Below are 18,445 nucleotides of genomic sequence, written 5' to 3' on the forward strand. Positions count from 1 at the left end.
CATATATGGAATAATTTCTTTTCGTTTTGAGTTTTAATGTTGATCCTTACTTTCAGTTAAGAAGAACTTTTTTCTATAATTTAATCAGAGGTAAAATCAACAGTCACGGTAAAAGTGTGTTGATGTCCTTGCAAACTAACAAATGAAGTGATTCTGCTTTATCCCTTATCAGCGATGACTTGACTTAGTTGACTTAAGTCCCATCCGTCTTTGAAGGTGGTCTTGGGTCCTCTTTCTTCGTAATGGCGTGGATGTGCCTTTTGTATGCATCTCGGTCTTCTGCTTGGCGAAGAGGGTCAGAGAGGCGGTGAGGTGCTATGTTTTCCTTCCAACTTTTTGGGGCACAACCACGAGGACGAGAACCGTGAATTTGACCTTTGAAGGTGATTTTCGGGAGACGGGACTGACTCATCCGTTGTATGTGACCGAGCCATCGAAGTTGCTGGAGCTGGATCTTCATGAGAATTGTTTGTTGTATTTTAAGGCGCTCGAGAAGTTCGACGTTTGAGATTCTATCAAAGTAAGTGATCCCGGTGATGCGGCGGAGGCACTTAGTTTTAAATGCTGCGAGTCGACGATTTTCATCCACCTTCAGCGTCCATGTTTCACACGGGCGCAATGGGGACAAATCCTGGCTTCGCAATATGGGCTTTGAAACTGGAACTTGCGAGGGCGAGACGTCTTTTGAGTGACTCTTGTCGCTGTTGATCAAACTGCCGAGGTAAGGGAACTCGTTGACCCACTGGATACTCTCTCTATTAAGTTTCAGGTCTGGCTTAACTGTATTCTGCGGCTTCCGTGAGTGGCACATAGCCTTTGTTTTTGATACATTTATGATCATTCCAAAAGAACTAGTAGCTTCGAGGATATCGTTACCAACGACTTGTAGATCCTCGGGTGTTTCAGTTATTTCGTCGATATCGTCGGCGTAGGCTACCTTATCTCTCTGACCACCCCCTATATGTGCGCCGCGAGTTGTTTCCACCAGGGATAAGACTGCTGTGAGGAAGAGGATGAACAGCTCCGGAGACTAGAGGCATCCTTGAAGAACACCTGCGGAAGTCTGGAAACTGTCAGTGAGACCTTTACTAGTCATGAATAGACTCCGAAATTTGGAGTACACATCTTTGATAAGATCGACTAGGTTTCTTGGGATTCCGTAATGGAGGAGGATATACCATAGGCCATTTCTCCAAATAAGGTCAAGTGCTTGCCTAAAGTCAAGGAAGAGCTGATATAGGTCGCGACCAAATTCCAGATATTTCTCTAAAATCTGACCAACAGTGTAAATTTGGTCAACGGTCGATCTCCAAGGGTGAAAATCGGCTTGGTGTTCTTGAATGACTAAGGACCACGTGGCTCTGATCCATTGGAGTATAATTCGGGTGAAGATCTTGGCAGTTTGACTTGTTAGACTAATAGGACGGTAATTATCGCATATCGCCTTTGACCCCTTCTTGTGTAGCGGAACAATTGTGGCTTCACACCAAGAAGTTGGGAAATGACCCTCTTGCCAGGTAGCGGATACAATCTTTTGCAAAATATCTATAAGTGGTTCACACCGGACTTCCAGCAGTTCTGCCTGTATTCCGTCCGGGCCAGGGGCCTTGTTAGTCTTCAGCGCTTGGATGGTGTCTTAGACCTCAGAACGGAGAGGAAGTGGGCTGGGGTTTGAGACAGTAACGGGAAACAGGTCCAGGACAGCAGGGTTTAGAAGGATATCAGGATTAAGCTTTTCTTTGAAATGCTCCATCCATCACAATCGGACACCTTCTAATCTTTGTATCTGGGAGCCGTTTTTATCTAGCAGTGCACAAGAACTGGGACTTTTCTTGCTTGTTAGCTCACGAACTCTCTTAGACATAAAGTGTGAGTCTCCTTTCTTAAAATCAGACTCACACTGTTCGCATTTGTCTTTAATGTAGGTGCGATGGGCTGTACAGGTGGTTTTTTCTACAGCACGCTTCAACTGCTTATATCTGTCCCTGCTCTGTCAGTCTGACCTGTAATTGTGTTATCGTTTCTCAGCACATAATAGTGTAATTTTGTTGGTTATCCAAGGCTTTTTATCACCCTTTTTGGTTCCTGGGGTAGACATCGCTACTTCTCTGATGATCTTAGAGGAGTTTATGACCAGTTTATCGATGTTTTCTTTAGATAAAACTATAGAAATATCAGAAAGAAGGTCCAATATTTGAGTAGACAGTTCATCGATGTAGGTCTGGCGGGTTTGAGGGTCTTTGAGAAGATGTGTGTTGAAACGAGCGGGTCTCTTATTCAGCTCTGCGGAAGATTTGAGGCGTATCTTTAGTGTAGACATGATCAGGGCTTGGTCGCTGTCAAAATCGCCACCTGCGAGGGTGACAGTATCTAGCACACGATTTCCACCGCCTAGAGACGAGCTCATAATCAATAAGATTACGTCGCCTTACGACGTCGTCTCTCTCGTCGCCTTACGACGTTCTCTGTGTTTGAAGAGAGTATTGGTAATGGCTAGATCGCTGTCTCTGCCAAATTCAATGAGGCGTTCTCCCCTCTTGTTAAATCGTCCAAGGCCAAATTTACCCATAACATCTTCGTTTCCAGTAGAAGCGTTACCAACAATAGCATTGAAGTTGCCAATAACAACAACAAGGTCTTTTTTGGGAACTACGTCAATTAGGTTTTGCAGTTGAAGGTAGAAATTGTCAGACTCTTCATCTGGTTTGCTGCAGTCAGGAGCGTAGACTTGTATGATCGTGATGTTGATCGGGGATCCTTTCATTCGTATCAAAATCAACTGTTCTGATACAGGCGTTACGGAAATCAGGGTTCTTCGTGACTTACTCGACATCAAAAAGCCAACACTTTGTCGATGGACGCCATCGGTTCTCCCAGACAGTAACAGACTAGTGTTGCCGATCCTTTCTTCGCCAGTGGTAGGGAGCTGTGTTTCTGAAAGTCCCACAATATCCCATTTATATTGGTTTAGTTCATTTAGGACAAGATCTATTTTACCTTGTTTAGGAAGCATCCTAACGTTTAGAGTTCCAATAGATAAAATCCATTTAGGGGGAAAGCATAGCCTTCGGGGTCGGAGTTGTCAACATTGTTAAAGTTGTCTCCATTCTGTCAGCGCTGTCGCCATTTGCGAGATTCTTGGTCGTCAGATCGTCGGTTGCCCCGGACGCGGTAACTTTGTCGGTTGCCCCGGACGCGGTAGTTTTGATTCTCGTTCCTGATCGTTGGTACTTCATAATTTTAATAAGAAAGAAGGTTTCTTGGCTAATTTCAGGACGATGGTAAGCCACTCCTCTCCATCCCTAGCAGGGGCCGGCTATATCTACTACCGATAGTGCGCCCTTCTGGCGTCCTGCATGACCTGCAATTTTCCAATTACCGGGAGAAGGTTTGTGACGGGCAGGACGTATCCATACGCCGATAGGCCCTGCCCAGTGCACATCGGAGAGGCCTTCCTCCTCCACGTGAATTTATGGCCTCAAGACGTGGGTGTTCTAACTATATTTCAAGACCCCCAGAGACCAGGTCCCTCCTTGGTCCGCGCCTCCCTACCGGGACGTGCCCTGCATATCTACAGTACGTTCCTCTATCTGCCACCTTATTTTTTCTGGCCGTATAGAAAATATCTGGCCTATTTGGCCATTTTTTCTGGCTGTATAGAAGGGGCAGTTGTAGAAATTTTTGAAGTAGTTTATTTAATTTGAAAGTTTTGTACCTCTTGATTTCCGAATTAACTCCCTAACTTTGATCAAGAGCCACTGTCTCATCCACTGCCTAATCACAAGTTCCCTCCCTTACTGTTTTTGCCATAGCAGATAGTATCTATTGTATGTTTTATTGCTATGATTGTTTTTTTAATTTCTGTTCGTTTTGGGTTTCATTAATTTTTTAATAGTGATTCCTAGTCGTTTTGAGTTTGAGTTATTGTAGGTTTATATATCTTCTGATCTTAAGTTTAGTATAGTATTTACTTTTTTTTAAAAGAATTTTTTTCTGAAAGTTTTTTTTTAAACCATTCATCAAAAAGGACAGAAAATACGGTAAAATTAAGTGGCAATTCAAATAAATATAAATCGGATTATAAACTCAACCCCCTAAAGACTCAACTCAACCCTCTCAAAACATAAACATAACTCGCTTAAAAGCTAGTGTCATTTACTATTTAGTGGAAGCAGCATTTTTAAAATATTTAATTTACATTCAGTGGATTTTAACTTTCTTAATTTAATTTTTTGGTGATTCTTGGAATATTTGTAGTTTTTTCCTATGTTTTCTAATGAATTTCTTACTAGGTTTTAATGTATAATTTCCCGATCATTAATGTTGGAATACTTTTGTGTTTTTTTAATCCCTTTTCTATTTAAGAACTAAAATTTCCCATTCCAGTTTAGATTTTTGACACAATTTGGATGTCCAGTTGGAATTTTCGTTCAGCTGTAGTTTAGTACAGTAATTTTAAACATTTACCCCTCTTAGAAGGAGGGGTAAATATTCAAGTATTTGCCCATCATTCGGTATGCCGCAGGGTTGAGGTTATTCTGGTACTGGTTCTTTGGCTATCCCTGACTTATTCCGCCTTTTTGTTATAAGGATATTTTCATGCTCTGTTCTATTCAGCAACTATTGTATATTGCAAAACAACTCCTGGCCCTTATCTCGTGGGAAAGGCTAACTCTACAAGAAAATATTTGTCAAAGAATTGAGGACACTATGGGAAAATGATAAGTATTCCACAATTTTGAGGGTTGGATATTTTTATGAAACTCCACAACCCCCCTGTCTTTGTATCTGCTATGCATCATCGTAAGAACCTGTCATTGTTTTGAATTTTAACTTACTCTGAATATTTCATTTACGTACTTTCTCGAGTTATAAAAATAATCGACAGAATCTTGAATATTGTATGAATGGATGCTGCATAATAATGTCTTTGTTGGTGTGGTTTTAGTTGTTATTATTTTTTATTTTTACAGGGTTGTCAGAGTTGGACCTCAGTTGCAATAAAGTGACCGATTTGTCTTTGAAGTTCGCATTTAAAACCTGTTCTTTAAAGAAGCTTAGTTTACAATCCTGTTTTGAAGTTCGTATTTCTCTCTCTTTGCACACACACACACTACACACCACACTGGGCGATCACACGCATAGCACTTTATTATTGGTGATTTGTTTCCATAATTTGTGGGATTAGTAGGCTGAAAGCGTACGGTTCTTTGCCTAGCGGTTTCTTGTGACCTACTTTTATTTGGTATTGGCGAATTATCTCTTGAAAATAATGTAAGGGAAACTTACATTGCGTGACGGTTTAGCGCTTGATTCGCCTATGTTATTAATTGATGATTTTTTGTGTTGTAACGCTATCGCATCAATTTCTACCGCTCTTTCCATTTCTTGTACGGCTTGGTCTAGTGTTTCAATATTTTTAGCTATGAATAAGCGATACAGTTTAGGGTTAAGCCCTTGCTTGAAGGCATGCAGAATAATTTTCTCACATAGTTCCCCGGACCCTTTTCCAAATTTTTCTTCAGTTAAAACCCTCACATTGTGTAGATATTCTCTCACATTCTGTGTTTGGTCGAAGCTTACTGTCCCATGTTTTAATTTATATGTTGAACTCGTTTTGATACATCTGTCTCGGAACGTTTTGATACATCTGTCTCGGACTCTACATCTTACTGTTGAAGAACTCCTAATATTGAAGCGTAGCCACAATGTCTAGAGTCAAACTCTTTACCAAGTTATTCTAATTTTGCATGGAGATCAGATTCCTTAGGGAACGATTTCTGGAGACACGGAACTAGTTACCAACTACAAATCGGGATATTGACATATATAGAAAAACACAAATAAGAAAGTAATAGGTTTATTATCACTTACATTGATATAGACAACAGTGTACAAACGTAAGACAAGAATGATACCGAACTCCTGGTCCTGACTCCCTGCTCTTTCCTAATCAAAAAATCTTCTCAATGCTTTATCTGAAATATAATGCCTCGAAAACATTTTCACGAAGATATATCACTTATTTAGCTTCTGAGCACTAAAAACTAATTCACGATTGGACCAACTCATTTTCGGGCACTGCCTCATACCTTATTCTGCTTTAAAATATTTTTATTATGCTTTACAACAGTCCAATAGTTTTATAGCAATTTCCAATTATTCAAATCTCACATTCGTAAAGAACTCAATACTTTGTACTAAACAATGTCCTGAAATTTGTCAAGCATTTTTGCGAATCTCCAATTCTCTTTTATTTCCGAGATCAAAGGAATGCATATCTTTTATTTTGCGAAACCAAATAATACTTTTCGCTCTTTGAAATCTGTCAAGTACAATTGGGAATGTTCTAAGTTCTTTTGTTTCCAGGAGCAAAGGAATGTAAAACAAGTAGGACTTATGTCTTCGCTTGAAACTCATCAAGTTGGTATGTGAATATTAGTGTCTCTTTTATTTGGTTTTTTAAAGGGATGTCTGATGAGAATAAATGGCAGGTTTTCTCTTCTCGTCAGAAATTAGAAAGACGTTTAAGATGGGATTGAAAATGAACGGTACAATATTTCGTGATATATTTGGGGATAGCTTTATCAGCATAGCTGTTCCTTTCTTGGCAGAAATAAGGGAAGTTTAAGTTTTCTTTGAGATATTTTTGGAAGGAAAGAGTTTCTTTTATATAAAAAGAAGAAGATTTTAGTTATTATGTTTCTACTCCCGGTACAGAAGTCAAGCAGGGTGAGCACTGTAAGTCCTAGGCACTGTGCACGGTCTGCAACACGCGCATTGAATATACATCCGGTAGTGGACAAAAAGCGCGAAAACATCACCGAAGTTTGGAATTCTGATGGGTTGGAGGGAGCTGTTAGGCCATGCCTCGGATTGATACTTCTGCTGCATCAACACTACTGGCATTAACCAAAAGAATAGGCACAGCCTCTAGTATCCCGACCTTCCATCCGGTTGCTCACTGCAAAGAAATTCCTGTGCCAGCATTAACAGAGCTTCTTGACAGCGACGACGAGGCCAGTAGTGCAAACGAGGGAGGATATACAGAAGAGGAGTATAAAGCACAAGATAGTCCGCATCCCTTTTCACAATGTGAGCTTAATAATCTGGTTCCGGATCTCAGCTTTCCGAAGACTTCCTCCGAGCTATTTGCCTCCAGACTCAAAGAGAAAAATCTACTTCGTGAGGACGCGCGTATCACTTTCTTTCGTAGAAGGCCTGAGGACTACTTGGGCTACTTCTGACAGAAGAAAGAACTTGTGTACTGCTGAGATGTCGCCGGTCTTCTTGGTAAACTTGTCGCTCCTCAATACGATCCATGAGTTTGGCGACTCTTCATTGACAGCAACAAGCGCTCTATGAAAGTTTGTACTCCTCTACAACGGGAACCAGTTCGCCTCAATCTGTCTTGCGCACTCCACAACTCTCAAAAAGAAATATGAAGCAGTGAAGTGCGTGCTTGAGAAAATCCAATATTGGTAGCATCAATGGACCATCTGCATCGACTTCAAGATGGTGAACTTTCTACTTGATCAGCAGTTCAGGTTCACGAAGTACCCATGCTTTTTATGTATGTGGGACTGTTGAGACAGAGCCCAGCACTATGTAAAGAAAGAGTAACCTGCGTGAGAACAGTTAGGGCCTGGGGCAAGAAACATCACAAACAAATCTCTTGTTGACCAGGAGAAGATATTGATCCCACCCATGGGCGTAGGCAGCATATTGTCTAGGGGATGGGCATTCGATAGTGTGATGGAGTTTTATCAACTGCTTTTTCCAAACCATCTATTTTTTCAGCCATATCTAATGTAAATTTGAGGGTCTAGGAGGGACAGCTGCCCCCCCCCCCCTACGCCCATGATCCCACCGCTACACATGAAGCTTGGATTAACGAAATGTGTTGACGCGCTTTCTGGACAATGATGGGAGGTGCTTCTACTACCTGTGCCAAGCCTTTCCCGACTGACGATTACGAAGCTGAAGGCTGGCATTATCGATAGCCCGCAGATACGGCAATTTATAAAGGACACAGAGTTCCAAATTTCCATGAATACGCTAGAGTGCGCCACATGGAAATCGTTTTTACAGGCGATGAACAACTTCCTGGGGAACACAAAAGCAGCAAACCACGCCACATTCGTCAGCAGCGTAATAGAGGCTTTCGAATTACTCGGGTATTTAATGAGTATAAAGATTCACTTCCTGTTCTCACGCATAGAGAAGTTTTCTGAAAACCTCGGGGTAATGAGTGATGAGCAGGGAGAAAGGATCCATCAGGACATGTGCCAAATAGAGGGGAAGGTGGGACGCAGTGACGATGGCGGACTACTGCTGGTCGCTGAAGAGAGACAACCCAGCAGCCGCTTACACACGAGATTCAAAGAAACGCTGATTTATGCCGTGAACTCTAAAATTTTGTGTCACGTAACGCTCATTCTTTACTAAGATCATGGATTATGCTTATTAAATTTGATGGAGTAAATAAAAACTGAATTTGGATACTTTGACTGTAAGAGCAAAAAACTGGTAATTGCAAAACTATTTGTATATATTTTAACAAGGGATTACAACAATTCAAAAACCTTAAAAAAAACAAAAGTTTGAAGCTTAGTACATATCGTTGTTAGAAATTTGACTTGCTTTAATAATCGAATATCTTTGAATAGACACAGTATGAAAAAACATTAAATTACGTAAAGAGCAAAAACCTGGTTTTTGCAAATATATGTGTATTTATTTTAACAAGGGATTACTACAATTCAAAAACCTTAAAAAAGAAAACAAAAAGTTTGAAGCTTAGTGGATCTTAGTTGAAACTGTTATAAATCGGACTAGGTTTATTAATCAAATATCTTTGAAAAGACCAGTATGAAAAAGCATTAAATCACGCAAAGAGCAAAAAACTGGTAATTGCGAAAATATGACATATAATGTCAATTTGACAGTTTTAAGAAAAAAAAGTATGTTGCCGATTTCGAGGCCAGGCCTCGGAATGGCTACGCGACAGGCTTGCAAATATTTATTCTCATTGTCATTTATTTCGTAATTGCAGACAATGTGAGCCTGTTCTTGATGTCATGACGCCACTATAGGTTCGATACAACCACTGTGGGAAAAAACAAATTCTTTCTTAAAGTTATGAGCTTTCTAGATCGTTTTAGTGTCCAGAAATGTCAATATGCTAGTTAAGAAAAAAAACTATGTTGCCAATTTTGAAGCTGTACCCCGTCACTCGGTATATGGTAGACTCGTATATATTGATTCTCGTTTTAAGTAGGTCCAAATGAGTCAATCTGTGTTTGCTACTCTTTCCTCAGGGAAATGGAGCGCTCCCCAGGGAGCATAAAGAACACAGAAGGTTTCCAATGACTTATGATTAAAAGTTGCATGGTTTATGGTATTTTGGTCGGTTTGTACTGGATGCTACGCCACATTTTGTTGGCGTCGAAGATTGCGATGGTGTTGTTCATTTAACGTAATATTTCTTTCTTCTTCTCGTTTATTTTTCACTCGTTCTGATTTGTCTTCTAACAGCACAGCCTGTTCTTCACTCTATTTTTGATACGTTCTGATGCTCGCTTTCTTGAGATTGCTTTTAATTCTCGCTGTCGCTTATCTTTTAGCCGCATATTTCTTTTTTCTTCATATTTGCTTTTGAGTAGTTTTAATTCCTGTTGCCGCTTATCTTCGAAGTGGATGTTTCTTTGTTCTTCACTTTTGTTTTTGACTGGCTGTAATTGTTGCTGACTGTTTTCTGACAGTATATTTTGTTCTTCATTTTCGACTATCATTTCTTTTAGATATTTTTCTAATACCCTTTACCATAGCTGCTTGGATTGGTCTTGTCACTTTGGATGGTCCAGGTTGTTCAATTGTCCTCTAGGCATTATGAAAAGTTTTGGCTCGTTTAAAGAGATAGTATATTTATGAAAGTTTATTTGGGATCTGGTGTTTCAACAGCTCTTGATATATGGACTTGTCCCAATTGGTATAATTCATTCGAGAGCTAGTGTATTCGCCATTGACAGAATCATCTAATAAATTATCTTTCTTTACTTTTTCACAAGAGGAAGGGTGTGTCCCCATAATATATTTGAACTTGTCCTTCCCCAGGCCATCGGAGCCTTAACGTATTGTAATAAAAATTGAAAATGAGTTTCTTTGAAATTTCCAGTTTCTTTGAAATTTTCTTGTTTTTCTATGGAAAAGAATGTGATTGTAAATGCTTGGAAATCCTGATCGGCAATAATTTGAGCACATTCTTTCGAACTGATAACAACGTCACAACGACCGAGATTGTGCTCACTCGCACATTTTACCAGTGGCTGAGTTCAAATGACTCTAAAGGTTTTTTTCAACCTTTGTTTTTGTTTCAGGTTGTTTCTTGGCAAATGTGTCAAAAGTTTTTTCAATTAGGGTTTTTGGTGAAATTAGAGGGCTCTGTGAATTTCTGTAACTTTGGATCCAAAGCACCCATCTTTAAAGAACATGGCTTAAAACAATATTTTGTTTCGAATGATGGTTGACAATTAGCCTTTGTTTCGAAGGAGTCAAGTGGATGCCCCATCCTCTACTAATGAAAGATTGTTTGGAACCAGTGAGTCTAAAATAAAGATCTGTTGAAGCACGGGAAAACATAATTTTTTTTACCAAGTTCTCTAGTTCTATTCGTATTTCAACTTCAGTAAAAAAAAAAAAAAACCATCTCTTTGGCCCATTCTCCTCACACTGGCAATATCAGGGAAAATTGATGAAATTCATAATCCCGCCCTAACAGTTAAGGTAACGGGACACCAATGATATTGATCATATGAGTACTCTGATTTTGATGATATTCAATTTGACTCTTACACAATTCCTTCAAATGAGCTTTCTGGATCACAAGGACTGTAAAATCATGTGCAATTGCCCCATTGAAAAGAGTAGTGAGACACTGCTGACGGATAGAGGGAATCTATATCCAGAAAAACTGCATTTGAATTTTCGCTGGTAATTTCTGTCGGGTCAGTTTAGAGGATTCAATCTCCATCGAATACATGCTCTCCCGTCATTCAACCTCGGTTATAAGACCTGTTTTAGTTCGCGATTTTAAGTTTTTGGTCCATCGCCAGGTATTGTGTAGAAAATTAATACCTCAACTCCAAACCATATTTATCATAGATTTTATGCGTATATTGAACAAAATATCCAACAACGTCAATACATAGCTTTTTAAGTACAATTTACAATATTTTCATGATTGAATATCGTGATTTTTGCTAGAGTATTGTAACGTGATTGAATTGTCTTAAGGATTCCAGAGGTTCTTCCCGCGCTGACATTACAACTAGAGCAGGCTTTACAAGTGTGCAACCTGTGGAGGGGTAGGGGGGGGGGGTAAGGGTCACGCTATTTGACCTGAGGTGTCGTGTCCTGTGTTTCCTCTAATAAATATTTTCTTAGAGGGGACGGTCCCTCTTGTCGATACTGCAATGATGAAAGTTCTCAAAACTCTTTCCTAATCCCACCTGGGCTCAGGGACAAACAAACTAATATAAGTCGTAGTAAATAACTCACTTTTATTCAGCAATGTCCACTACTATTGCTAATCAGATCATGCTGGAAAATCCCTTTACCTCGAGGGTCATCATCCCCTCTCCCCACTCTGCCCCCACAGACACTCTTTCATAACAGGTTATTAGAAATTAAAAAAAAGGTTCTTATTCATATTAAACGACCATTTGGTTTCAGAAGTCGTTCTTATGGAATTGGGACAAAAAATCAAATCTTCAGAGTAAAGAGTCAGGTCTTGAGGAGGGGACAACCCCTATCATATGTGTAATAATTTCTTTCCGTTTAAGTTTCGATGTTGCTCCGTACTTTCAGTTGAAGGAAATTTTTTAATTTAATTTCTGATCGCTTTTAAATAACACCGGAAAATCCGGTTCCCAACTCCATGAAAAATTCCTTCCCCACGGAAGAATTCCACCATGAAAAGTTGTTTTCAAGTAAAAATACCCCCCCCCTCCAGGGAAATTTCCCCAAGACAATTCCATTCTAGCTGAAAATTCCACTCAGTAAATTTCTTACGGATAATCTCGGGTGAAAAATATTTCTTAGCGCACTTTCATTTGAAAAAGACATTAATTTCTGATTGTTTTTAAAATCAAGCCGGTAATCCTCCTTGGTGGAAAAGTCTCCCACCAAAAAGCCAGTAAAAGGTTCCTTTTTTCTGGGGGGTTGGGGTGGATGGAGGCTATTTTCCACGGGGGGGGGGGTATTTTCCTGGGGGGCCAGCGCCAGCCACCGAAAAATGACAAGCAAAGATAAAAAAAGAAAGCTAATATCATTAGACGCGTCAAACGAGTTATGTTCAATGCCGATAAAAACCAAAAAAGAACAGAAACAACAAAAAATAAGAAAAAATGGATTCAAACTAATCAAGTGGAGAAGAGAAGGTGAAAGTCAGAATTGGTCGTCATTAAAATTAAACCAAGCTAACCTAACCTAGCCAAGCTATAGAGTTCTATTCGTATTTCACCGTCAGTTACAAAAAATAAACATCCCTGTGGTCCATTCTCCTCACACTGGCAATATCAGGAAAACTTGGATCACGAGGAGTGTAAAGCCGTTTGCAATTGCTACACTGAAAAGAGTAGTGAGACACTGCTGACGGATAGAGGGAACTTATATCCAGAACAAGTGCATTTGACTTTTTTCTGGTACTTCATGTTGGGTAAGTTTAGAGGATTCAATCTCCATCGAATACATGCTCTCCCCTTAGTGATCTTTGTACTAGTAGGTGTGGATCAACCTCTGCTATAAGACATGTTTTATTTTGCGATTTTAAATTTTAGGTCCATCACCCGGTCTGGTGTAGAAAAATAATACTCCAACTCCACCCGATATTTATTATAGATTTTACACATATTTTAAACATGATATCCAACAACATCAATACATAGCTTTTTAAGTTCAATATACAATATTCTCCCCCATTTTTACCCTCCTTTTGCCCAAAGTTTTTAGCGAATTTATACTGAAAAGGGGTACATTGTCGCTCGTAAAGTGAATAAAAAAACTATTGGGTAGATGGCTGTTTTTACTCGCGAAACTTAGAGGTATGATTTAAATATTTGTAAGGGTATGTGTCTTTACACGTTAAAAAATCATGCATTTCATTATCTGCAAAGTGCCACTTCAGGAGGGTAAAATTATTAAAATTGTCACTTTTTTTCACTTGAATTAGTTAACTAAGAGATGTGGGCCAATAAAATTTTTCACTTCTGCTAACGAAGGAACGATTTTCAATATATTTCCTGGTTCAACTTAAAATTACAAGTTTTTCAAATTACTTCCCACGTCCTGTGTTTCCTCTAATAATTATGTCCTTAGAGGGGACGGTTCCTCTGGTCGATACGGCAATAATGAATGTTCTCAAAACTTATTCCTAAGTCCACCGTGGCTCAGGGACAAATAAACCAACGCCAACAACAAAAAAGGACAATCAAAGATAAAAAAAAGAACGCTAATATCTTTAGACGTATGAAACGAGGTATGCTCAATGCTGATAAAACCAGAAAAGAACAGAAACGTCAAAAAGGGATTAAAACTAATCAAGTGGAGGAGAGAACCACAGGTTGTGATGCTACGCCAACACAGGTTTGATACTGCCACCCTGGGAAAAATACAAATTTTTTCCTGAATTTGTGACCTATTTAGATCATTTTCATGGCCGGAAATGTCAATTTTCCAGTTTTAAGAAGAAAAAAAAACTATGTCGCTGATGTCGAGGCCAGGCCCTTCATGGCTACGTGACAGGTAGATTCTATATTGATTCTCATTGTCACTTATATTGCTGCCGAAGACGATGTGAGCTTCTTCTTGATGTCATGGCGTCACCATAAGTTTGATACTTCCAAATTCTTCTTTAAAATTGTGACCTCTTTAGATCATTTTAGTTACCAGAAATGTCAATATACCAGTTAAGAAAAAAAAATTATATAGCCGATTTCGTAGCCAGGCCCGGGACTCAGCATGTGGTAGGCTTGTATATATTAATTTTCGCTTTAAGTAGCAACCTCCAAATGAGTCAGCTTTGCTTGCTACTGTTTCCTTGGGAATGTAGAGGGATCCCCAGGGAACACATATAATTTTGAAGGGTCCCAATGACTTGAAAGAAACAGTTGCGTTGTTTATGGCATCTTTTTAGGTTTTTGCTGGGTTTTGCGTCACATTTTGTTGGTGTCAAAGATTGTGGTAGCGTTGTTCTTCCAACGTAATATTTCTTTCTTCTTCACTTTCATTTTTGACACGTTCTGATTTTTGCTGTCCCTTGTCTTCTAACATCACAATTCCTTGTTTTTCACTCCATTTCTTACATGGTCTGATGCTCACTTTCTCGATCTTGCTTGTAATTCTCATTGCCACTTATCTTTTAACCGCATATTTCCTTGTTATCTCTGTGGCATATCTTTCAGCCGCGTATGTTTTTTGTTCTTCACTTTTATTTTAGAATAGTTTTAATTCTTGCCGCCGCTTATTTTAATATAATTGTTGCTGATGGAAGTATTCTGACTGTGTGTATTTGTTCTTAATTTTAGTTTATCATTACTTTAGATATTTTTTGATACCCTGTGCCTTATCTGCTCGCATTGGTCTTGTCATACAAAACCTTTTGTAAATAGACTGATTACGCTTGGTGTTTTATACTGAGCGTTGTTCCCTTTTTTAGAGTTGCATACGTCATAGATATAAATAAACACGATACGTTCACTCATGAGGGAGGAGGGCGTAAATGATGTAATTTATTCTTTTGAAATGTATTCATAGATATGACGTCAATCATATGATTTTTCTTGTCAATCATGTGTTTCTTGTGTAATGTGGCCTACATCATAGACACTAAAAACGATGCAACCACTACTGAGGCATATATGGCGCATGTAGCCTATACTTTTCGAAAGCATTCATGTATTTATGACTTCACTGACATAAATCTTCTTTTTTGTTCCAAAAGAAGACTCTTTACGATTTTTTTCAAACTTCTGACCTATATAGATTGTTGTTTTTTTTTTGAAGGCCAGAATATCCCAGACACTGTAAATATAATTAGCAGTATGATCTTTCCCTATCTCACTCATTATAAAAACCCAGACCGAGGTGCGAGTGCTCCAGAGAACGTATAAACATAAGCGACGTTAGATCTTTTCACGGGTAGACAAGTCAGATTTCTCTTGAACGCGAAACTTGGCTTCAACGTTGGAACACTAAATTTTGAAGAAACTGATTTTTAATTAATTTATTCCAATACATATATGAAAATCGGTAATTAGTAGTGCATGTTATTATTAGATGTTTTTAGGGATTAAAAGTAGGTTTCGAAGTCTCAAGTTGGTTTCAAAGGCATTTTGAGAAAGTTTCTGCCAACATACGTGTTCCAGGGTAATTGGACCGCTGATGGCAGATCAAATGAGAGGAGCTGTTTGTACGCGCCGATATATATATGTATATATATATATATATATATATATATATATATATATATATATATATATATATATATATATATATATATATATATATATATATATATATATATATATATATATATATATATATATATATATTATTATATTATATTACTGTTTTTATATATATATATATATATATATATATATAATTAGTTCAGATGTTTATAGGAATTACAAGTAGGTTTCGAAGTCTCGAGTTGGTTTTAAAGGCGTTTTTAGAAAGTTTCTGCCAAAATACGTGTTCCAGGGTAACTGGACCGCTAATGGCAGATCAAATGAGAGGAGCTATTTGACGCGCCTGATACATACACACACACACACACAATCTTATATTATATATATATATATATATATATATATATATATATATATATATATATATATATATATATATATATATATATATATATATATATATATATATATATATATATATATATATATATATATATATATATATATATATATATATATATATATATATATATATATATATATATATATATATATATATATATATATATATATATATATATATATATATATATATATATATATATATATATATATATATATATATATATATATATATATATATATATATGTATATATATATATATGTATATATATATATATATATATATATATATATATATATATATATATATATATATATATATATATATATATATATATATATATATATATATATATATATATATATATATATATATATATATATATATATATATATATATATATATATATATATATATATATATATATATATATATATATATATATATATATATATATATATATATATATATATATATATATATATATATATATATATATATATATATATATATATATATATACTATGAAAACTTTACGAAAAAAGAAATGGGCCAAAATGGTGATTGCATACATTGGCTTACTTCCTAATATCAAACAGTTCGTGGTAACGAACTGTAAATGAGAGCGACCCGGCTCAATGGTAACCGAAACTGTATAAAACAGAATTTTGATGCCAAAAGATACATCAAAGATTCAAATTTTAAAGCGGATTTCAACCATAAAAATTTCATCAAGTTTAATTTTACCTATCAAAAGTTACGTGCCTGAGAAAATTTGGCTGATTTTCGAAAAAAGGGGGAAAGACCCCCTAAAAGTTATAGAACCATAATGAAAATCACACCATCATATTCAAAGTATCAGAGAACCCCACTATAGAGGTTTCAAGCTCCTATCTACAAAAATGTGGAATATTCCATTTTTTGCCAGAAGAAATATCACGGGTGCGTGTTTATTTGTTTTTTTGTTCTTTTTCGCATGGGTGATCGTATCGACCCAGTGGTCTTAGAATATGTAGGCTCATTGGAACGAAATTAAAAGTTCTAGTGCCTTTAAGTGACCAAAACAAAATTGAGGGCAACGAGGCCCCTCCCACGCTCATTGTTTTCCAAAGTCACCTGATAAAATTTTTGAGATAACATTTGTTCAGCATGTTCGAAAATATTATAAGTATGTCTTTCAGGATGACTTAATCCCCGAAGTTCCCGGGAGGAGGGCTGATAGTTATGAACTTTACCCAATGTTAACATATAGTATTAGTTATTGAAGTATATATACAGACGTTTTCAGTAGTTTATCCTGGTAGTGGGGGGGGATAGGGCAGGTATATATATATATATATATATATATATATATATATATATATATATATATATATATATATATATATATATATATATATATATATATATATATATATATATATATATATAATTAGTTCAGATGTTTATAGGAATTACAAGTAGGTTTCGAAGTCTCGAGTTGGTTTTAAAGGCATTTTGAGAAAGCTTCTGCCAAAATGCGTGTTCCAGGGTAATTGGACCGCTAATGGCAGATCAAATGAGAGGAGCTGTTTGTACGCGCCGATATATATATATATATATATATATATATATATATATATATATATATATATATATATATATATATATATATATATATATATATATATATATATATATATATATATATATATATATATATATATATATATATATATATATATATATATATATATATATATATATATATATATATATATATATATATATATATATATATATATATATATATATATATATATATATATATATATATATATATATATATATATATATATATATATATATATATATATATATATATATATATATATATATATATATATATATATATATATATATATATATATATATATATATATATATATATATATATATATATATATATATATATATATATATATATATATATATATATATATATATATATATATATATATATATATATATATATATATATATATATATATATATATATACTACGAAAACTTTACGAAAAAGAAAGTTTTTTTTTAAAGAAAAGTAAAGGCCATATTAAACTTAAGATCAGTAGAAATAGAAGCCTACAATAACTGAAACTCAAAACGACCAGAAATTATTATTAAATAATTTAATATTAATACTGTGAGCCATTTGGTTGCCCTGGAAAATCAAACTTAAAATTTAGCAGCTGATATCTTTGAAATATATAGCTAAAAATATGTTATTTCTTAAAGATCCCCTTTAGAAAAGAGTTTTAGAAATATTTTAGAAATTAGGCCGTAAAAGGTCTAAGATTAGGCTATACAGACTCAGCAGTAAGAAATGCATTTTATTTATTTTCTGGCAAACAGACTGCAAGAATATTCTATAATAGGAGTTTTTCTAGCATAAAGCCCAATAAAATTTTGGACCTTCCTCTAAAATGGAGGATGTCCTTCAATTTTCAAAAAACTTCCTAAGAATTTTACGTAAAACACTTCTTAACAGACAGTTGTTATTTTCTTGGAATACGCTATTGTGGCAGCTTTT

At 36.0% G+C, this 18,445-nt stretch overlaps 2 protein-coding genes across 2 annotated transcripts in view; one reads left to right on the forward strand and one right to left on the reverse strand.

Moving 5' to 3' along the window:
* The window catches only part of LOC148947211 (uncharacterized), a 321,142-nt gene that overhangs the window by 149,757 nt on the left and 152,940 nt on the right, over positions 1-18,445 (reverse strand). The gene's annotated exons all lie outside the window — the stretch shown is intronic.
* LOC148947212 (uncharacterized) overlaps positions 1-18,445 on the forward strand; it is a 172,523-nt gene that overhangs the window by 115,848 nt on the left and 38,230 nt on the right. The window contains exon 5 of the mRNA XM_089097121.1: positions 4,974-5,080. Coding sequence (XP_088953247.1) covers positions 4,974-5,080 — 107 coding nt within the window. The remainder of the gene's footprint in view (positions 1-4,973; positions 5,081-18,445) is intronic.

The sequence above is a fragment of the Artemia sp. Qi Xiang Cuo genome, chromosome 11 (genome assembly GCF_049724085.1).
Source record: "Artemia sp. Qi Xiang Cuo chromosome 11, ASM4972408v1, whole genome shotgun sequence".
Lineage (NCBI taxonomy): Eukaryota > Metazoa > Arthropoda > Branchiopoda > Anostraca > Artemiidae > Artemia > Artemia sp. Qi Xiang Cuo.